At 38.2% G+C, this 23,677-nt stretch overlaps 1 protein-coding gene across 1 annotated transcript in view; it reads left to right on the forward strand.

Annotated features, from left to right (window-relative positions):
- The window catches only part of MEOX2 (mesenchyme homeobox 2), a 70,869-nt gene that overhangs the window by 35,284 nt on the left and 11,908 nt on the right, over nt 1-23,677 (forward strand). The window contains exon 3 of the mRNA XM_074943353.1: nt 17,879-18,051. Coding sequence (XP_074799454.1) covers nt 17,879-18,051 — 173 coding nt within the window. The remainder of the gene's footprint in view (nt 1-17,878; nt 18,052-23,677) is intronic.

The following is a 23,677-nucleotide window of genomic DNA, read 5'->3' on the forward strand; positions in this document are numbered from 1 at the left end:
AGCTTTGTTCTTCTGTGGATGACAATTTTGGGGTGAAGATCTTAAACAGTTCCTAAATTACCACTAAGATAAATCAAAGCCACAAAGCTTAAAAATAAATAAGACATACATAAACAGGAAAATATTATACAATCAACTGTTTTAATTGGGTGGAAGCTTCATTGCTGTGGTGATTTAAAAGTGGGCTGGACAAAGCTCTATATTGTAAGAAACAATCCTATTAGGTCTTTCATCTCTAACCTGTATGATTCATTGTGTTTCCAAGATAGTAAATTGTATACCCCTATCTCACCAACTACCATGCTGTGGTAGTATTTTCCCATAGCACTGAATCCTCATGCTTTTGACTTTGAATCTTTAGTTTTAGAACTAGTGTATACTCTGTTTCAGAGCAGGATGCAATTTAAAAGCTAAAGGACCATCTAGAGTTGCTGATGATATTTGGTAAGTTTTCACAGCAGTCTCAGTTTTATGTCCTTTAGGGACCAATATCCTACATTGTCAACAGATGGGCTGGATGATCTTACAGGTCTTTGTCTCTAACTTCTGGGATTTTATGTACTAAGGTAAAAAGTCTTCCTTTTTTGCACAGCAAGGGAGCCCCAGATTTAAAAAAAAAAATAAATATAGGGTTTTTTTCCCATATGGAAGGAGAGCAAAGAAATAAAATACTGTTGTTATTTTCTCTCACAGAAAGTCACCAGCGGTGCTGAACTTCAGAGTCAAATTTGAAAGCAGATTTTTTCCTAACTTGCCAGCCATCCTTGCAGGGAGCCCCTCAGAAATTAGAATTTTGGGTGTTGAACTGGATTGTTTTTAGTGAAGAATTTAATTCCCCTTGTGCTTTTGTTTCCAGTATTAAAGTCTAATATGGAGAGAAATCAAAGAATGCCTTCACAACTCATGTATTACATAATGTAACCTTTCATTTCAGTGGTAGCAGGATACATACAGAAGATTATAGGCAGGGACAGTTTTCTTATACTAACTTAACAATTTACTTCTGCTAGACTTCTGAATTTAAAGTGAACACATTTAAAGGAAGAATAGCAAATGCTGTCCAGGATTGTTAAATTATATAGGATTTACTATATTGGACATGTGTTGTCAGGATACATCACTAACACATTACATTACCAGGAATATTGGCCTTCCTACTGCAGCCTAGATACTGTATGCTGTTAGTCTGACACTTCCTCTGTACCATTCTATCTTACTTAACATTCACATGCCAAATGGAATCTAATGGATAAATAAATATCTTTGGGAAAAGAGAGTTAGATTTTACTTTCATATTAATACTGAGACCATGGAAAGACTTTCTGTTACTGCAAAAGAGCTGGAAATAAAGCTGTGGATGAAACAGCCCTTCTATCTGATTTAAAGACTTCAGATGTAGTCTAATTGTTACACATTCTGAGGTTTTTGGTTCCCAAATATGTTCGATATCAAAGGGTCCTTTTGAGTACTGATCCTGCAAAACTGTTACACAAGTGCCTTTGTTTGTAAAGAATCAGGTCCTTATTATTGTACTTTCTCTTTTATAAATATTTAAAATTAGGAACACATATTAAATAGTAATAAAGGTGGAAGTCTATCTTTCTGCCCAGTGACCTATTTTAGATCATTGAAGACAATCTTGCCCCTGAGTCAGTACATCTTTTAGATGACCAATACTGTGTAAATGCAAATACATATGGTATAAATACTGCACAGAGAAGGTCAAATAATTATCAAATTATCATTAGATATACTTGAATTTTTAGTTAGCATGAGCTTTCCCTCTTTGAGATGTATTGTGAACATTTTATTGTGTTATATTCTTAAAACAATAGGAAGTACCCTGAACAATTAAGCTGTGACTTTTACTCAGATCAGAGTTGAAAGGTTTTTTTTAATTGCATGCGGCCGGTGATTTCAGTTATGACAAATTATGAGCATTCCTTGTATTACTAATCAAGAAGAAAAATTCACATAAAAATGAATTTCTGATTGTGAAAGTAATAAAATAGGTTTATTTTAGGAAAATAGAAAAGTTAAAGTTTCTTTTGAATGAGCACTATTAGTTTGAGTTCTTATCTTCTTTACCCAATGTTCTTTAAGAGAACTACATTTTTTTAATGCCATAAGTGTTTTTTTTTCCAGCCTACACATTGTATTTTTCAAACATCTGAAAAATTCTCTGGGTTTCTTTTCTAATGGATTCTGGCGTTTAGACTAATCATTAAAGAAAAAGAAAATGTGACCAGTCTTAAAGTATCAAGACGTACAACTTAGCGTCAAACAACTGATAACCAGGACACCCTGAAGTATTCATTTGATATCCATCAAATACTAACAGCTATTTTTAGTAGTTTTAAGTGAAAAACAAATGCCTTAATACTAAAGAGCAAAACATTTTTCAGATGTTTAAACTATTGATATTTTATAACCCTTTTTATTTTGGGTTCCCCTAAAAGACGGGTAATTCCATTTATTTACATGTGGGAAAGTACTTTTCACTGTTCCTTTTTTTTTTAAATTATTTTTATGGTTAGTGTTACACTTCAGCACGATGCTGTAAAAGTAAACTGTGAATGAAATAGTAGAATACACACATACGGGCAACCCCCATTGATTTTAAAAAAGAAAAACAGATAATGTCTGGGCATTTACTGAAGTACATTTATGAGCACAGCTGGCCTTTTTGGCTACATTTTATGCCTTCTGAGGGGTAGTAAGATTTACAAAACACGTGAATGAAACACAGGCATGCACATACACATATGCTCACAAATCTAGGGCATTCTGTGATAAACCAGAGAGGGGTTTCATTTTTGTCTAATGCCAAAATATGCTAATCCAATAGGTAGCCCAAATCTAACAAATGAAATCAGCAAGGCAGAAGATTAACGTATGCTATTCACAAAGGGAGAAACAAGAGACTCGAGTCTAGATGATGAAACAGAACATGATTTGTGAATGCAGGATTAAGTTAGATACCATATACACTTTTGAGGCAAGTTATGAGCCTTTTAAAAAATGCTTTAAAAAAACTCACTTCAGGCAAACTGCTTACAACAAGAAAGGGGAATCGGCATGCTAATGTCAAGTAGAAAGGGTGGCTTCTAGATTCACTACAACAGCCATTTTATTCTGTCACATGCTTGGCATATATAAAATTTTCATTACATCATTAAGAAGTTCCAACAAAATCTGTTCCATGATAAGTGGAAAATTTCTTTTTAGCCAGTTTCACACATGGGGAAAAATTATATTTAAAAATGTCACCATGAAATGGGTTCTGGTTTCCTGTGGCTGCAAAGTAATTCTTAGAGAGAGTTAAACAAAGTGGAATTGTTAATACAAATTTCTGTTGTCCTTTGTGTAATATCTCAAGGACAGGCTTTTGCAAGAGAGCAAGTGAGGCAATATGGAGCCCTAAAGAAACTCTAACCATGTTGAACTTTGTAAGTGTTTCAAATTTTATTGCTAAGTGTAGAAAAATTAAAGCCTGCATTCTTTGGCTTATGTACAAGTTATTTATTTTTTGATCAAACGGGAGCTAATCAGTTTACAATAAAAAAAAATAAAAAAGCAAACTTGAAATTCAGCAAGATCTAAGCCTGTTAGAAATATAGATTTTTGAGGAAAACGCTGCTTAATAAGAGCCTAAGAAAATACCTATTTTACTCAACTCAAGACCACACTCATAGTCCTACAGAAAGCAAACCAAAATTTGTAACAAACAGAGGACCAAATTTTACCTCTTACACTGGTGCAATTCAGGAATAGTTTCACTGAAGTTATTGGAATTGCTCCAGATTTACGTCAGTGCAACTGAGAGCAGAATTTGGTCCATTTTCTGGAATTAGCAAAAATGATATTGTTTCAAGTCTGCTTATTGTGGTGTTTATGCATTGTGTAGTACAATCTGGTGTATGAATGTGATCTAAAATTATTACAATAGGTATTTGCCTTCTTACTATCTTGTTATATACCATACATTTATATACAGCACTCAATAAGAGAGGATACGACGCTTTCAGTCTTGTTCTAAAGCTATTGACGTTAGTAAGCTTAGAATCAGGTTGCTAGAGGCCAAACTTCCCCCCCCAACTTCCAAAAGATAGAAGTCCAATTGTATGTGGAAAAGTGAAACTATGGGTAAATTTGCCACTTTGGCATTTGGAAACTGAATAACTGGGGTGAATGCATATATAAAGGATAGGTTACATGCACAGTTACCCAATTTGCACACACAATGGCACTGAAGATGCATGTATTTTGCTCTCGGACCATGAAAATCCCACCCATAAGATCTGATAGTTCCCAACTAACAGGGTTCAGCATGAGAGCTTTATGCCATTGGAAAGTGGAGGTTCCTGGATTTTCAATGAATTATGCAACACTTGCTTAAAGCCCTTTTATTTTCCAAGATACTGGAGTTCAAACTCTTGGTCACTTATATACAGCAAGAGGGCAGGTTAGGTAATTTTTAGAGGTTTCTAAAATGGATTGGTCATAACTTCTCCCTTTTTCCAACTGTACTTTGGACTCTTAATAGTAAGGCAACCTGACTTGGCAGATAAAATACTATGAAAAATAGTTCCAATAAAACTTTTAAAATATGTCAGATTTTTTTTTAATGTAAAATGTATGGAATACGTGATGGGATGGTGGTGTATAAATTTTTACTGGCACTCATTTGGAATGACCTACATAATTCACTTGTGATTTCACCATTTGTGAGCATAAAATGCCCATTCAAAGTGCCTGCTGACAATTTTTTCTTTTCACTGCACTGCCATGTATTGGGTCTATACTGAACGTCATGCCATCAGATGGGAGTCTGTGCAGCATTTTTTTCCCTACTCCCTGTCTTAAGCTCTGTAATTGTTGCTGGCAATATATTAACTAATTGAAGTTACAAGAAAAATTCAGATTGCTAGAGTTTATATAAAATGAAATGATCTGAACTGTCTTTTTGGCTAGTATACAGATGCTAATCTACCTACTCTTGTGGGGGAAAAAAAAGTACATTATCATGTAGCTCACTGACTGAAGTTATAAAATTTATACAATATACTTTCTATTATGTGAACAGTTTAGGTCCCTTCCCTCTGAAAAGAAAAATATGTGGTCTTTTGTCAAACACAAGTCCCAGACCACAGCATATGTTGGCTGCTCAGTAGGATTTTTATCAGGACAAAGGTCTGTCTGCTGTGTGAGCCCAAAATGGAAAAAAATAAAACCCAGCTTTCCATCAGGGAGATGTGGAATTGCTGAGAGGAAGGAGCGATCTTGTAAACAAGTTCTATGCAGTGTACACTTTGTTCTCTTTCTAAACTGGGACCAGACCTCTTCCTATGGTTCATAGTACCCTAGAGTCTCCACAAGCCATGCTGGAGAAAAGTCTGACTCCCTAAATATACAGAGAGTGAGGTAGGATCCTTAGAATGCTGGTATGGCTCCTGCAAAGAGATCTCACCAGATTTTTTTGCTCTGAAGACTAAAGGGGGTCACTCTCTCATCCATCCATGTCCATTTCTGCACCAGCTGCATTTGTCTAGTGAGGTGTGGCTAATCTTTGGGGTCACTGTACCCCTCTTCATTTCCAATCTCCTTTCAAGGTGGAATGGAAGTATCCCCTTTGGATAGCAAACAGTATCTTGTATACTCGCTGTTTAGTGATGGGACTCAGGGGTGCTCCAAACCCTCCTGCATGCCATGAAGTTCAGCTTCTCGTCAAAACTCTGCAGGAGCATAGAGTGTGGACAGGCCTGGAGACTAGTCAGTAGGACCATGAACTGGCCACAAACCCTGAGTAGATGGATGCAGCAGGTTGCAGCCTCTGCTATGAGCTGCAGCAGTAGGATAGCTGCCTGGCTAACTTGTATCCTGCCTCTAAGCTTGGAGATGAAGATTTTATGCAAGCCCATTTCCTAGATACCAGCTGTCAAAGCGATACACACACTAGAAGCCTCTGATCCTGCAGATAGTGAATTTCCTCATGCCCAACGGAGTTTCAATGATTTCAGTGGGACTTGATGGAGGGGCATAAGGACTTGCTCACACAGATCCCTTTGCAGGGTGTGTGTGTGTGTGTGTGTGTCTAAAATAAATAAAAACAATAAGAAATGCAAGATTTGAACTGGTTCCAGAAATTCACCATAAAGGAAAATCAGTTTTAACTTTCTTCATACTTTGCATAATGTAAACCTTAGATTCTCAATAAATAACAAAAAAAATGCAAGTGTTGGTACAAAGAAGTATAAAACAGGATGCAGTTATCGTGTTTGTATAGTTTACATCTTCCTTCATTCCCTTATGTTTTGGTTCTTTAAATAATTGAAAATACTATTTTAACTATAATTTTCTCCCTTTAGAAATCTTTTTTGTTTATTCAGAGGAAGCATCAGGTAAAATACACTGTAATTTTGTTTTTAAGTAGGAAGCTGTTCCTAATAGAAAATGGTAAAGGGTTTGTATACTTAGAATTATTTTTTAAATCTTTCTACTTTATATATGTTTTGTAGAACTAAGTTATGTTATGTCATGTGTCTGTCTTGTGGAAGTCTTCCATGTGCAGCTTTTCATATGCACCTAAGTAAACCTTTCTTATTTCACGTACACTGCTAGACCAATCCTTACTCATTAGGACTTGCTGGTTCTCGGTGGAGAGATGGTTGGTTACTAGTACTAGCTTTCCTTATTTCCAGCTTCTAAAATGACTTTAAAGACAACTAACACTAAAAATAAATATGATCTTAATATCAACAATCTCCGCAGAACTCAGATATTATACAATGGTCAATGGGAGGAATGTTGTCCCCACAATCCCAAATGGCGGTTAGAGGTTCCACTATACAATCTCCCTATTAAGATGCAGTCCCCCACACTGTGTTTAAAAGAGAGGGAGAGAGCAGAGAGAACCTTTAGGATCAAACTACATGTGTTTCCATTAATTTACAAGACTTTTCAAATATCAACGCCAGTCCTGCAAACAGTTAAGCTTGTGTAATGTCACTCGTGTGAGTAATCCAATTGACTTCAGTGGAGCTCCTCACATGATTTAAGTCATGTGTAATGCCGACAGATCCTGGTCCTCAGTGGGCGGGATTGAATCTGGGACCTCTGGAGTTAAATGCATGAGCCTCTACCGCATGAGCTAAAAGTCACATGGCTCTTAGCCAAGGCTGTAGCAGACTCATCAATCACTAGCTGGGCTAGGTGCCACTGGAGGGGGACAGAGTGCCACACCAAGCAGGCCTGGGTTATGCATGCACAGGCTTAAGTGTTTGCAGGATTGAAGCAATAGATAAAAACATATATGTCAGGGGTAGCCAAATTTACTGACCCTCCAAGCCACATACGATAATCTTCAGAAGTTCGAGAGCCGAAAGACACACAAAACCTGCCCTGCGGGGCGGCCCCTACCGGGACGCAGGTCTAAAGCCCCAAGACCACCCCCCTCCCCGTGTGGCAGAAGCCTCTAATTCCACCATCCTGTCACAGGACAGAAACCCCGAGCTCCCCCACCCCCAAGTCTGGTGGGTGGAGAATAGGGGGGAGTTTGTGGGGGCGCCACGAGCCACACTATAACTGTAAAAGAGCCGCATGTAGCTCACAAGCAACAGTTTGGCCACACCAGATATATGTGATATACAGATGTGGTTGGGTGGATAACTTGAACTTACAGAAATACACACATTCCACATAGGTACTGCAGGTACTCCAAAAAGCCTAGACATCACAATGGTAGTGAATCAGTGTTTCCAACACTGTAACGTAATTCCTGGACTGCCACTTTCAGGAGGCAGTAAGAACGAAAAATGTTGGCAGCCATGGAAGGTAGATAATGGCATAGGGCAGTTTATAGTATGTTTCCAAATATCCATGTTTTGCTGAGTCAATCTACGGTTTTATTGAGAGGGGATATGAGGCTGTCTTTTAAATTGTAAATTGTCACAGGCTGGTTTAGAAAGCATTAACTCAATAAGCCAATCAGTGTTTGCTTTCATTACTATGAAAAGAAGATTTTGTGTAATTTTGACATCCTACAAATGCTACTGTGCAGATCTGCCCATTTTCACATGCAGGGTTGTGAATTATGGTAATGGAGGAGGAGCTGTTTTTTCAAATATTTCAAAGAAGAATTCAGTAAGTGTCTGTGGTAAATTGCTGCTCCAGCAACATCTTCAGTATTATTGACCAGTTTAAGACTCTATACTTTTTATGATGCTCTTGGATAAGCTAATCTGTACTGCCTGTACACAGCAATATAAATCAGTGCAACTCCATTAACTTCAGTGAAGCCACACTGTTTTACACCAGGTTAGAGTATGAGTTGTTATATCTATAGAGTGGACGTATTCGAAAGGAATGCAAGTTGCTTGCTTGTTTTTAAATTAGTATCTCAAGATTCAGAGATATAGCAGGATTTGGTAATCCTGCTTGCAATAGGAAAGTGGGAAAGTTTGCTGGGCAGCTAATGGTTTACCCATCAGCTTTTGCATGGTTTAGCCCTTTATTTAAAACTCATACAAGAACTCATACCTCCTACGCTTTCCATCCTACACTTTTGCGTGCTGTCCCATATGGTGTAAATAATGCAACCAGCAACTGTCAGCCCAGTTCCGCTCCTATTGTAGTCACTGGCAAAACAATAGGGTCTAAACTGGGACTGTATGCCAATGTTTTGCTTGTACACTGAAAAATTAGGGCATTTCATATTACTGTGTAGACAGGGACTATACAAAGCTAAAATATCGGAAGTGGTCAGGCCATGCAGTGTGTGATTAAAAAAAAAACAAAAAAAAAACCTGCCACTAAAATGTGCAGTCCTTTACATTTGTTAGGGGAAGAAAAATGTATTTCAATTTTATTATTTTTGAAGCTATTTATCAAGGAGACAAATTAAATTTTCATTAAGTTTTATGCAATTAATGTCTTAGAAAAAAGTAATAGGTATTTGGCACTGAACGACATACCACTGTAGAGTCCTGTTGATGTTTAGAATCTATAAAGCTTTTGTTTACAGGATAGTGGTTTAAGTGACTGTGGAGGAATTAAGCTAGAAAGAAACACTGCTTCATGCAATGTTAAGTCACTATGAAGTAACAAGATTGTCATGATAAGATTGCTCCATTTTAAAGTAAACAGTGTGTAGTAGTTGCACTCCACAAGCACTTGAAGACCATTATAAGAAAGTATGCAATTAAGAGAATTTGGTTTATACAATATCACAATAAAGTTACAATGAAATATACATGTGGGAATAGATTGTGCAACTTTTGTGTTGGCAAGCGCTTTGTCACATCAGAGAGCCCACAAATTTCAGTGAGACTAGTTGCAGGAGTAGATGCTCATCAATATGAATAAGAGTTACACAATCCAGCCCTTAAAAAGAAAATTTTAGGGGCCAAATTCTGATGGGCCTTTTTCCTGTTGAATAGTAAGTACATTTCTCCTTGGGTTGTCCCACAGAGGCAATGGGACTACTCATGAAATAACACACTACTCAGTGGGAGTATCGATATCACAATCTGACCCTAGCTAACCAGGCAACTATCTATGAAACCTCTAATGAAAAACCAGCAGTTTTATGTATTTTGATTATTCTTGCATGCAGAATTTTTTTGTATTGCAAATACTAACTGAAAGTCCACTTCCATCCATAAAGCCAGGGTTTGGCCACTTGCTGGAAGAAGCCAAGCAAAGGGTGGACACTTTTCATGTTTTTACATACGATTTTGACTTTGTCCTCTTTAGAGCAGGATCTTTTTACATTACTGCTGGGTTGAGCATGCTGGTGGAGTGCAGTAAATAAATAATGTGGCACAAAGTAAATATTTGTTCTTGTGTTACTGGCCTTCTTTCAGTTAAGCCTCAAAAGCAAAGATATCAAGGTGGGTGCTATTCATGGAGAAGAAATTGCCAGCAGGGAATTCATATGCTTTCTACATACTGTGGGGCAGATTTACCACTGCATTACTCCATTTTTACCAGGGTCTAAAATATATGTGGCATGACTATTTATTTCACTGATGTAACGGTGCTGGGAAGAGATACAGGAATTTTCGTAGTATCGTAAGAATGAGGTTGACAACAATGTTTCTTTAGAGTAAAATAGAAAGCTAACTTTTGTGTCAGAGTAGCACAGATGGAGATGGTCTTTCATAACCTTTTTTCCAGACTTTGTTAAACAATGTACTAATAATTTAACCAAGGTAACATTCCTACCCTCAGGTAACCCGCTGTACAATCAGTCTTGCCTTAATGATATTTTTCCAGATAGTACATTCTGCCACCAGTGAACCAGCACATCTTACTGTACTGGGTGAAATTATAGACCTAGAGTTCTAAAAAGCAGACAGAACAATCCTGGGAGGGTGATTTGTATGTTTCACAATCGTGTCAGACTATTTGTATTAGCATAGTCCCAAAGAGCAAAGGTTTACAAAAGAAAGATTGTCCACCAACCAGTATCTGAATACTGGCCTACATTTTCTGAAAGTATGCCTGAGTTTGAGGGTGGGGATGACACACAATGTAGATTACTGTGTTTTACGTAACGTGTTATGGACCAGATGTAAATATTTTGTGTTTTTGGGGGGGAAGGGAGTGTAATTTAGGTTCCCACTAGACTTTGTTCTCTGCCTTTACACCTACCATTTGGCATAGGCTCTAGCCAGTAAAAAAAAACTGAGGGTGGGTGGTTGTGTGTTGTTTTTTTTTTTTTTTTTTTTTTTTTGCCTCAATTGCAACAGCTGCAAAACAGATGTAAGCTACATGAAATCTGCCAAAAACCTCTTCCAAGTTTCCCACCCATTTTCCACCAAAGAGAAACCAGTCAGGTGATATGAACATAGTCCTTAAGGTAACAAAAAAGATGGGATCTCCCAATCTTGCCTTTTTAGAGACTGTTAAAAAAGAAGCATTCCAGGAAAAAACACCCCTAGATTTACTGCTATGGAAATTAAAACAACCAAAGTTTATATTAGTAACAAGTCCAAAAAACATAATTCTGAGTAGCCTGAAATGAATAGGGAGAAAAAGAGAGATTTGTGCACAAACCACAATAAAAAGCACTGAAGCAGAGAGAAAATCAAAGGTCTGTAGGAGTTTATAATTGACATGACACTTTCTAAATCCACCACATTTTCTAGATTTTTGATGCCTGATTTTTGAGTATTTATTTTTTTAGATGCCTTAAAATGCTACGCAGAACCCCATTGACTCACTCTTTGCCAGCATAATTACTATGCTGTGTAATTATCTTAAACTACTTGTAAATAAACACACTGATATACACCTTGTGGGCATTTAACTAACTAAATTTCAGAATCAAGCAATACAGTTAGTTGATGTTGGATTTGAAACTTGAGTGATGTCCAAACTTTTGTTTCAACAGAGTCCCTAGAAGTTTAATCATTCTGTTGTGTAAACGTAGTTACTAAGAGGAGTGTGCTTGGTGTCTAACGTTTCTGTGTACTTTTCCAATTTTAGCATTTAGTTGTATTTGTATTTATCATGTGTTTTTTCTCAAGGTTCTTTGAACATCACATGGTGCTATAGAAGATATAAATGTTTAAAATAAATTAAACACAATTTAACATTTTTCTCATGCCTGTGTTTATGAAATCAGAGATTCATCAGGAAATATACAAAGATGAACTAATTCAGTCAGATTGTTGATAACAAATTATTACTTAGTCTGAGTTTTCTCAGCATTTCCAGTGACATGAAGAGGGTAAATGTTGGCACAATGAAGAGACTAGCAACTAGAAGTTCATGATAGGGTCCTTCCTCGTATTCACTGAACATTCTTATGGCTACTAGCAATGAGTACAAAGAAAAATTAATTTAATCTCTCAGCTCTAGAATGTATGACTCTAGCACCTAAAGATTATTGTGATAAGCACCATAGGAAACCCTAAGCAGCCAAAGCCCTCAGTAGCTGTAGTAGCTGTGGCAAAAGCGATTTGAATTCTCCCTTAAGATGCAATGGTTTTGCTGCTGGTACTGCAGCCAAGCAAATTAATTTAAGCTGCCCTACTGGTAGATAACTATAACTGTCATTATATGAAATGTAAACAGGCTTAGACTGTGCTCTAGCAATCAGTGTGTGCATGAAGAGTCACCAAACATGACAGTCCAGACTCTAGAGTGCTGTGCCCAGGCAAAGAAAGGGGTGAATAACAGTCCTTGAAACACAGTCATTGATTTGCAAGCCATGTTGGATGCTTCCAGTGTGAAGGCCAGTTAAAGCATGCTTTACCAGACACTGAACCCTCAATGACATCAGCTCTCTGTGAGAGGCCAAAAACAAAACAAAACAAAAACCCTCACAAAAATGCAGACTTTACCAGTGTGCCAATCTGCCAATGAAAACATACTGCTGACAGAACTACTGCTCTCAAAAACGTACAGTGTGACATTTACTAGTATCCAGTAATGGTAGGAACGTCTAAATAACAAATTGCCCCAGCAACTTTAGTTTCACACAGGATCCGCATGGGCTAATGTTACTGGCTGTCCTAAACTCACCATTCAGGCTGCATGCTAGCAAGTATGATTAGGAGAAATACTTCTTATGTGCTTGTGTGACAGTTACATTTGCCTCTTTGTGCACTAGTATCCTAGGGGCCTGGGATTTAGATTCTGAATTCCTGACTTTCACAAGTTTAAAACCTAAAGTTTTGACTTTGACCTACAAATACCATTATCCAAAGGATGACTTGTCTCACTGAGATGTATTTTTTTTATCATTAAGGTTGTACTGCATTCTTAGTTCATTTACTGTTCTCTGTGATGATCCATATGCTTGCAGTAAAGAATTGCCATCAGTGTCTTTCCCAATTGCCATGGTGTCAAGGTTCCTCCCCCACTCTGAACGCTAGGGTACAGATGTGGGGACCTGCATGAAAATCTCCTAAGCTTACTTTCACCAGCTTAGGTTAAAACTTCCCCAAGGTACAAATTAATTTTATCCCTTGTCCCTGGATCTCCACTGCCACCACCAAACTCTAACTGGGTTTACTGGGAAACGTAGTTTGGACACGTCTTTCCCCCCAAAATCCTCCCAACCCTTGCACCCCACTTCCTGGGAAAGGTTTGGTAAAAATCCTCACCAATTTGCATAGGTGACCACAGACCCAAACCCTTGGATCTGAGAACAATGAAAAAGCATTCAGTTTTCTTACAAGAAGACTTTTAATAGAAGTAAAGAAATCCCCTTTGTAAAATCAGGATGGTAGATACCTTACAGGGTAATTAGATTCAAAACATAGAGAATCCCTCTAGGCAAAACCTTAAGTTACAAAAAAGACACACAGACAGGAATAGTCATTCTATTCAGCACAGTTCTTTTCTCAGCCATTTAAAGAAATCATAATCTAACACATACCTAGCTAGATTACTTACTAAAGTTCTAAGACTCCATTCCTGGTCTATCACCTGCAAAAGCAGCATACAGACAGACACAGACCCTTTGTTTCTCTCCCTCCTCCCAGCTTTTGAAAGTATCTTGTCTCCTCATTGGTCATTTTGGTCAGGTGCCAGCGAGGTTACCTTTAGCTTCTTAACCCTTTACAGGTGAGAGGATTTTTCCTCTGGCCAGGAGGGATTTTAAAGGGGTTTACCCTTCCCTTTATATTTATGACACATGGCACCAAGAGTTACTTTCTGCTTAACTGTAGGTGGTACTATGAAGCATACTTCTCAGATCAAAAAAGTCTTAGAGACTTTGACAGAATGATGAATGTGTCCAATCTTAGAGCTCATGCCACGCAGAAGGGGAGGGATTTTTTTTTCACAGGAACTCAGTGTTATTCAAAGGATTTTAATCAAAATTATTCTTCTACTGATTAATATGTGTGCATACCTGGCGTTGTCTCCTCTCCTCTCTCTCTCTCCTCAGAATATTCCTTTTACCATAATTGGGAGACATACTGCATGAATCAAGATGAAAAGACCCCCTTGTTTATGGCCTTTACATCCTGAGCATTGCCCCTTCTGCAGGAAGTCACTATTAACTACCTTGAATTAGGGCTTCTCTATATTGGAAATTTTGCCATTTTAACTATACTGGTAGAGTTAAAGTGCCAAAACCCACCTACTGTGGACATAGTCATACCAGTGTAAAAGTGCATATACCTGTATAACTTCTTCTGGTTCAGGACTGAAATAAGCTATACTGGTAAAAGCCCTAGTATAACCACAGTTATATGGATATAAGGGTGCCTTATAACTGCATCCATAAAAACATGACACCCTGCCACTGATATCGTTATATCAGTGTAAATTTTCTAGTATAGACCAATCCTCAGTGTTTAATACTAAAGCATGAAGCAGTGCTTAAATACTCCACAATCAAACTACCATTGTGGTTATCAACCTTGTGAACAACATTGCTGCGGTTCATGTAGGATCAATGTATGTTCAGAGCTATATAAGGAAAGAGTTCATGCCTGTGCAAGATGTCTTCAAGTCACCAAGGCCTGATGAAATTCATCCTAGAATACTCAAGGAGCTGACTGAGAAAGTATCTGAGGTATTAGCAATTATCTTCTAAAAGTCATGGAAGACGGGAGAGATTCCAGAGGACTGGAAAAAAGCAAATATAGTGCCAATCTATAAAAAGGGAAATAAGGACAAGCCGGTGAACTACAGACCAGTCAGCTTAACTTCCATACCTGCAAAGATAATGGAGCAAATAATTAAGAAATCAATTTGCAAATACCTAGAAGAGAATAAGGTGATAAGTAACAGTCTCAGCATGGATTTGCCAAGAACAAAGCGTGTTAAACCAACGCAGTAGCTTTCTTTGGCAGGGTAACAAGCCTTCTGGATAGAGGGGAAGTGGTAGATGTTTCATATCTTGACTTCAGTAAGGGTTTTGATACTGCCTCTCATGACCTTCTCATAAACAAACTAGGGAAATACAACCTTGATGGAGCTACTATAAGGTGGGTGCATAACTGGTTGCAAAACTGTTCCCAGAGAGTAGTTATCAGTGGTTCAGAATCAAGCTGGAAGAGCATATCAAGTGGGGTCCCGCAGGGATTAGTTCTGGGTCCAGTTCCGTTCAGTATCTTCATCAATGATTTAGATAATGGCATAGAGAATACACTTACAAAGTTTCTGGACAAATCAAGCTGGGAGGGGCTGCAAGTGCTTTGGAGGGTAGGATTGAAATTCAAAGTGATCTGGACAAACTGGAGAAATGGCCTGAAGTAAATAGGACAAAATTCAATAAGGACAAATGCAAAGTACTCCACTTAGGAAGGAACAATCAATTGTATACTTGCAAAATGGGAAATGACGGCCTAGGAAGGAGTACTGCAGAAAGGGATATGGAGGTCATAGTGAATCACAAACTAAATATTAGTCAACAGCATAACACTGTTGCAAAAAAAAGAAAATATCAGCCTGGGATATATTAGCAGGAGTGGTGTAAGCAAGACACAAGAAGTAATCCTTCCGCTCTACTCCACGCTGATTAGGCCTCAACTGGAGTATTGTGTCCAGTTCTGGGTGCCACATTTCAGAAAATTTAAGAAAGTCCAGAGAAGAGCAACAAAAATGATTAAAGGTCTAGAAAACATGACCTATGAAGGAAGATTGAAAAAACTGGACTTGAAGAAGAGAAAACTGAGAGGGACATAACAGTTTTCAAGTGCATAAAAGGTTGTTACAAGGAAGAGGGAGAAATTGTTTTCCTTAACCTCTGAGGATAGGACAAGAGACAATGGGCTTAAATTGCAGCAAGGGCAGTTTAGGTTGGATATTAGGAAAAACTTCCTAACTGTCAGGTGGTTAAGCACTGGAAAAACTGGAGGTTGTGGAATCTCCATTATTGGAGATCTTTAAGAGGAGGTTAGGCAAACACCTGTTAGGGATGGTCTAGATAATACTTAGTCCTGCCATGAGTGCAGGGGACTGGACTAAGTGACCTCTTGAGGTTCCTTCCAGTCCTACATTTCTATGATTCTAAGTGTAACTATCACTTATAATCCTAAAAAAGATGGTTTAGGCTTCCATCTAAAGGGATGCATGGAGAGTGCTCATATAAGGATTCAAGTATATGGAATGAGATTTGTAAATTACACATGGACCTGAATTGGGGTGTGGCAGAGCTGCAGCAGTTGAGGAGCAATTCCAAGAAGGAAATGCAGTGTGCATGCCAGCATGCTGAAAATTTTGGGCAGAGTTATGCTTCCTGGTGGCGCCCCCAATTGGCTGATGCAACACACTCTGCAGGCTAGTACAGAAGGAAGAGGGGAGCATGACTCAGGTTCCTTCCTGCCATTTTTGAGGTAATTTGCACCCTAGGTTATTAGGAAGGAGCTGTGCTCCCCTGAGAACAGGGGACTTAAGTTTTTTGTCCAGCTCTTGTCTAGCTTTTGCTTTCAGTGGAGCAGTGGGAGAAGGCTGTTTTTTACCTCTCTCCATTCTACTCTCACCTTCTCAACTGCACAGGGACAGGACACAGTCTCATCAATAATGAGGTACTGGAAATTTATATTTTGCATCAAATAAAAACATTTTCCCCTATTCAGTTTACATTCTTATATCCTGGCCACCACCATGATATCACTGATATTGGGTTTGGTTTTGTTCTTTAAATTACTCCATTGGGATTTGAACCTATAGCCTATGGCAGCATAAACCTGTGACTGTAGCATTGAATCATTCATTAAGATTTCTCACTAATTTTTGCACAAAAGCCACTGATCGTTTTTTTTTTTTCAAGCAACAGGGTAATACTGACCCCAAACCCACTCTCATTCTACTCTTATAAACCTGCATAATTGTTAATAGTTTTGTTATTGGGCTCAGTGGTCTGGTAGGCTATTTCAAGCATGCTAATGACTCATCTGACCTAGAACATCATAGAGAGACTCCTTATGTGTCTGTCCATTTGGAAATTGATGCAGGTTTCTATTTAAATCAGCAGCTGAAGTGTGAATGTATCTGTGACATTTTTGAGATGGTTCATGAGGCCAGGAGTTGACAAATGATTCTCATGCTGCACGCCTACTAATGTTGAACTTACAGGTATTGTGACATGCCCTGATTTGAAAAAAATAAAGCAAAAGACATTTTATGGGACAAAATTTGAGGAACGTCAACAATCAGATCATAGCACTTATTCAGATGGGGCCTGGTTCAAAGCCCATTGATGATAATGGAAAGACTCATTGACTTAGTAGCTTTGCATCAGACCCCTCATATTTTTCTGTGAGAGTAACTGAAACTATGAGGGTTGTGAGAGGATTTTCACTGTTGTGATCATGGCAGAGATAATTTCCCTGCATCTTCAGCAAGAATAGTTTAGGGTATGGGCTATGGTGGCAGCACTACTTTCTATTGCGTATCTAAAAGTTTGGGGGTTCATGGTATGTCTACTTCTGGGCATGCTTGGGGGAAGCACCTTATGATTCTGCAGTCGGTGCTCATCCATTTCATCATCATGCTTTTGACTGGATTTCACATGTTCGTCTCTTATTTATTTTATTTCTGTAAAGCTGTAATTGGATAAAATTGAAAGTATGCCCTCTGATAGGGATAGCTTTGCTTGACATGTCAGTGAAATAATAGAATAGAGCCAACCCTTGACATGCCATCCAGTAGGTCACTAGCTATAAGATTCATCCTATTCAGTGCTAGTTCTTTAGTTACATTCAGGATTCTTGGGAAAACGCCTGCTACTCTGCTCTGTGGCAGTGGAGGGTCCATTTGTATCAAAGCCAGTGTGCTTCTGCTATTCCAGGGCAGGGAAGTTTTTGAGGTGCTCATGTAGAGGATGAGCACAGCCTTAATCTGTGGGGTTTAGTTCCTAATAAATCAAACCCTTGTCATAACTTTCACTTTTATCTCTCCTTTGTTTCAGATTCCCAGGAAGGAAATTACAAATCAGAGGTCAACAGTAAGCCTAGGAAGGAAAGGACAGCCTTTACCAAGGAGCAAATCAGAGAGCTAGAAGCAGAGTTTGCCCATCATAACTACCTGACCAGGCTGAGGAGATATGAGATAGCAGTAAATCTGGACCTCACTGAAAGACAGGTACTGATGGAAAGTAATAGATTTTGAAGTGTTTGTTTAATATTTAAAACTACCAGCAGCAGTCGCTCTCCCCATTTGATTTACCCATAGATATGTTAAAGTGTAAAATGGAAAAAAATTAGAGATAATGCTAAAATGACACACATTTATACTGCATAACAGTGTTGCTGTGAAACAGATATTTATAAATTCAGTTAACCCATTGAAACACAGTACTTGATTCATTGATGTTAAATGTCTATCTGCCAGAATGGAATAAATGGGTTTTCAGGTTGCCCAATGCATCTCTATTTAAAATACATCCAATCTTCCATTCTGTGCAATGGTTTGTGGCTAAATATTTACAGGCATTGTGACAGCTGTCCACCATCTATTTGCTCTCTGAATCGTGAAAAATCACAGAACAATCTACTAGAGTTGGAAGGAAGACATCACAGAATGGCCAAACCATAACTAAGGCTTCCATTTGAAGCATAGTAAGCAGTGTGTGACTTTTCACACCTGCAATGTTTTGATGACAACTCTGCTCTCTTCAAGCTACACACTTGTAACACAATTATTCGTTAAAAAGAAAAAATGACATTTAAAAAAAAAACTTTAAAAAATTGTTTAAAAGAGACCAAAACCCCCTTATTGTCAGTCTCTGAGGCAGGGATGAGAAGGTTGAGAAGGAAACAGAATCAGTAGGGAATTGCATCTGAACTCCCAGAAAAGGTGCTTTGATACACAGAAGGTGCTTTTGAAACACAAAGCTTCATTTAGTTATTCCCTTTTTGCTTTAAAGCTCAACTCTGTCAACTCAGCTGGAAGTTTACCCAACTAGTCACCACATTCTGGCTGTATCTCTGCTAATATTTTTGGGGGAAATTTTCCATTCTCATATTACCAGTAGTGGAATTCCAAATGTGGCAGCACCCGTGGGAGCACCAGAATGGACAGAGTACAGACCTTTACCATCCTGTCATCTTACCCTGCTCTGTGAACTAGGAGGAGAGCATGGAATTTCTCATCACTCTTCTCAGTTTCCTGCTCTCCAAGCCCTCATTCTGCAAACACCTAAGCACATACTTAACTTTTTTTGTCCATAGTCACATTGACTTCAGTGGAATTAGTCATGTGTTTTAGTTAAGCATGCACTTAAGTGTTTGCAGAGTCCAGGCTCAACACATTAATGTTTAAATGTGCACATTTTCAGAAACATCCAGAATCTTTCATACAACAATATTGTTAGTTGGAAGCCTTTCATCCTGGCCTGATTACATACCTGAGTTTGTTGTAATCTTCCTCCCCTGAGGAACAACTTAAATTATATCTGAAATTAAAATCAATAGGTACTCAGATAGCATGCAGTATAAGAACCTAAAGGTATTAGCAGGCTCACCCGATCATATGCAAAATGTATGATCTCTAGCTGGAATGCATTAGACAGTGGGTACAGGGATGTTATAAATATGAGAGAGACGTTTTACAATATGCAGTAACATTCATGCTAACTAATTCTGGTGGTCTGCTCAGAAATAAGACCATGCTTCATGAAACTCTCAACATGAGAGGCTAATAAAGACTGGTCAGTTATTCAAAACTTAATTTACATTTTCTATAAATAGTACTGCTCCAGACCCATTTTATACATGCGCATGCACACATGCAAATGAAACGGGATTTTCGTTGGGAGCTTCAAAGACATGTACATAAAATGGCATTCTAAGTTTACCTCTCTGTCTTTATTATGCATACCTATTATTTCATCACATCAGCTAGAAGGTAGTAATTTGTTTATAACATGAAGATAATAATGCCAGATAGCATTAATTTTGCTAAATATAATAGCATACACTTAAAAAACCCTTGTTATTCCAGTGGAGTTACTTTCTGTTATTTAAATACGTTTGTTAGATTTATAACTTGTGCCCTTTAGTATCAAATGCAAAGGGAAATTTATTATGGTGGGAAAAAATAAATAGGAATATTGATCTCTAACGGCTCAATCTTACCATCCTTTCTCAAGCAAAACACCCATTGAACTCAAAAGACTTGATTTTCAGTTACAGTCTTTAGTAAGAACTGTAGCAAAGTGTTCCCTACTTGTCTTTTGACAGATCCATAATTTGTGTGTGTTATGTAATGTGATCATCCAAAGATCCAGCATTTATCCACTTTCCTTAATTACTTATGTCTTAGGAATTGAAAAGAATATATTTTACAAGAAATTGCCTTTCATCCTGCCAGGGACTGGACTAATTGAGACTAGGAATACTGAGTTGGTTGCACAGAAAGAATCAGTGGACTCTAAATCTGAATTCTACTTGAATGTCTTGAAATTAAAAATCATAGCTGGATTCCATAGAATAGTATGAAACAAATGTCAGTGTATTTATTTTTGTTAGACTGATCCAATATCAAGTACATGTTTATTACTTCCCCATGACACTTCCCTTTGTATTTCATTCTTTTTTTGTATTCACACCATAGTTTGGAGGTCTGGATGAAGGAGATGCAGGGTGTTTCCTGAGGATTAATGATCAGATGGGAGAAATCTCAGCTAGTAACTAATCCCCAGGAAGTAGCCTGAGCTGAGTTCATAATTGCTATTATCAGCTGGAAAATGGAAATAAGTAATTACAAAAATAGGTGTATGGTTTTTCTTAATGGTTAATACAGTTTAAAATGGTATGTGTAGATCCTGGCTAAACAGAATAAAATATTGTGCCAACTCCCCTCCCTTTTGTTCTGTGCTGGACATAGGTGCAGGTAGATGTCCTGAGGTTGGAGCGTGCACCTATTCCTCTTCCGGGTCAGGCTTGGATTTTTCAAACCCATGAGTGACATAGTTGGGTCTACCTAACTTTTTAGTGTAGACATGGTCTAAGCATGTACACTGAGTTACAGTGCTACATGGATTTTTCTTGTAAGTGACAACAAATAAAATATTGAATAATAATCCACGATGACCTTTACCTGGTTCACCACTGGTGGGATAAACCAACTGACTTCAACAAAGTTGTGCCTACTTACAACAGCAGTGGAATTAGCCCAGCATTATAGGGTGGTGTGACAAAACCATATGATGAGATGATTCTGTGTTCCAAAGGAAATTAAGTTTTTATTTCAACATGCTGTACAGCGATAGCTAGATATGAACATATGTCTTTGGAAGTTCATTGGGAGAAAAAGCAGTCTTCTGAGACTGCTAGGTCAAATTAAAACCTCAGACTTCCTTTGCTACACAGTCATGGAGAGGAATGTGAGGGGATACTTTGTAGCAGATGTGTAATGTCAGTGCTAGGCATTGATACTTGTGATCACCTCTCAGTAATTATAATGAACCCATCCACATAACATCTGAGCATAACCCTTCTTGTTAATCACATGTGGCACCTGGGCTGCTGGGAATGCTGGTGCTTCCCTAGCATTCCAGCACAAAGGCCTGGATAGTTTCAATCAGGAAGGGAAAGCTTTTAAAGGTTCTGCATGAAATACATACACAGCAGCACCGTGACTTATAGCTTTATGCCTTTCAGTCAGAAAGAAAGAGGGGGCCATATACTGCACTGAAGATGTCCTCTGTTGTCCACAACAAAAAGATGATTGGCAAGGGAATGAAAACCTAGCAGCACATTCCAGTATCCATTTGCTTTCTGAAAATTGCGTATATTGGGGCAAATTTTGCTGTCACTGCCACTGTTGTAAATTGGGGACATCTTCATGGAAATCAGGTGAATTACCCTGGTGTAAAATTGGTGTGAATAAGACCAGAATCAAATTTTCTACCTCTAAACTGTATGAAAGCCTCCAAGAGTGCAATTCAGGGAGTCAACAGACGTGATTCTCCCCTCATACTAGTTTTACATCAGTGCAGCTCCACTGACTTCAGCAAACGTACTCCAGGATTACACTGCTGTGAGCTCAACATTCATTTCTTCAGTGCAGAATCAGAATATTCTTAAATATATTCCATTCCATTGTTAACTGAATGAATGTTAACACCATACCAGCATCCACACACTAGCATATTGTTGTTGTTTGTTGTTATTACCTCAGTAGCACCTAGTAGTCCCAACTGAGATCAGGGGCCTGTTGTGCTGGGTGCTTTACACACACACTAGGAAATAAGCTCTTCAGAGAAAGGACTACAATCTAAATAAAAAGATAGACATTCTCATGTAGCCCAGCTCATTTGGCCTGGTTTCCAGAAGTAATCTCTGCATAGAGCAGTACTTCTGAGAATGATGTGACTGTGCTGGTCACATTGGCATTTGTGGCATATACTATCATTTCCCAAAACTTCTGCCAAAGGCTGTTGTCCCTGGAGAATGGTGTTCAACATGTGGTAGTCACTCTCTCTGACTAGGTTAAGATGTGGGTTATAACACCTCTGCCGACCCCAGCTGTAGACCCATCTATATCTGAAAGGTCTTCAGACCTTGGGGGAATGACATTCTCTGTGCAAATGGACAATCAAATGTTAATGTTGGATAATGCAGCAAAGAAAAAAAAAGCAGAGGGTATTAGATGTTTTAAACATCTCCACCAAGAAATTACGTTTGTGAACAGAATTAACCACTGATGGAATTAATTACTTTACATATGTTGTTTTTACTAAGATTCAGTAAAAAAGCAAACATCAAATTATTGTGCAGCGTCAGAGAGGCAAAAATAAACAGCGGAAAGATATTGTCAGTCATCCTAAAGTTATCTCTTTCAGTTAGTTCCCAAGATGTGGCAGATGTGAGATAAATCATGGGGCCCATTATCTTAGGAAAGCTCAATCTTCCTCTTGACTATGATGATAATTTCTACCATACGTTACATCTTAAACAGGACATCAGCACCCAACACTTCATAATTACCTTTCTGGCACTTAAAACAAACAATAGAAAAACATATGTTTTACTGTATTTAAAAGCCCATGTAAGAGTGGCCAAGTTTCCTACTAGCATCAAAGCAAGGCTCAAATTGAATTTCCAAACAACTTCTAAGGTCAGCACAAATATAAATTCCTGGTGGAAGGACATGTTCAGAAAAAAAAATGTGTGAAAGGAGCCAAGTCCTGATTTTTGTTATTTGCATGTTAGGCTATGTTATTCAGAATGTCAACATGGAACAGGAGTGAGCATGATTTGTATGGCACCCTAACAAAAAAAAAATATCATTGAGGGTTTCAAGAGAGGAGTATCAAAGACAATTACTGCGACATCTCAAAGTCCCAGATATTAAGAGTGCACTTCAAGAGCATTTAAAACACATATGGTGGCTCTATTATCACACTGTAAAAATTCCACCAATATAGGTGCCTATAATTGCTGCTCCATCGCCTATAGAGTGCACTCCCAATCCCTACTCAGCCAGCAGTTAATAATTTTCAGCTGGCAGGCCTCTATGTATTCTGAAGAGCCAGTTAGTATAAAAATCTCTTAGGTCCCTAGATATTTGTAACCTTGACAAGCACATTCTTGGCTTTTTTGTCCATCCAGATAAACTTGGAGAAGGCACCATCCAAACTTTTTAATGTCTCACTGTGGGATGAGGAGAGGAAGCAGCTGCAGTGGGGTATAAGAGGTGTGGCAAAATGGACATTTTTATAGGGTCGATCCTGCCAAATATAGAAAGAGTGGGAGATCTTTCC

Source organism: Natator depressus, chromosome 2, assembly GCF_965152275.1.
Source record: "Natator depressus isolate rNatDep1 chromosome 2, rNatDep2.hap1, whole genome shotgun sequence".
Classification (NCBI taxonomy): domain Eukaryota; kingdom Metazoa; phylum Chordata; order Testudines; family Cheloniidae; genus Natator; species Natator depressus.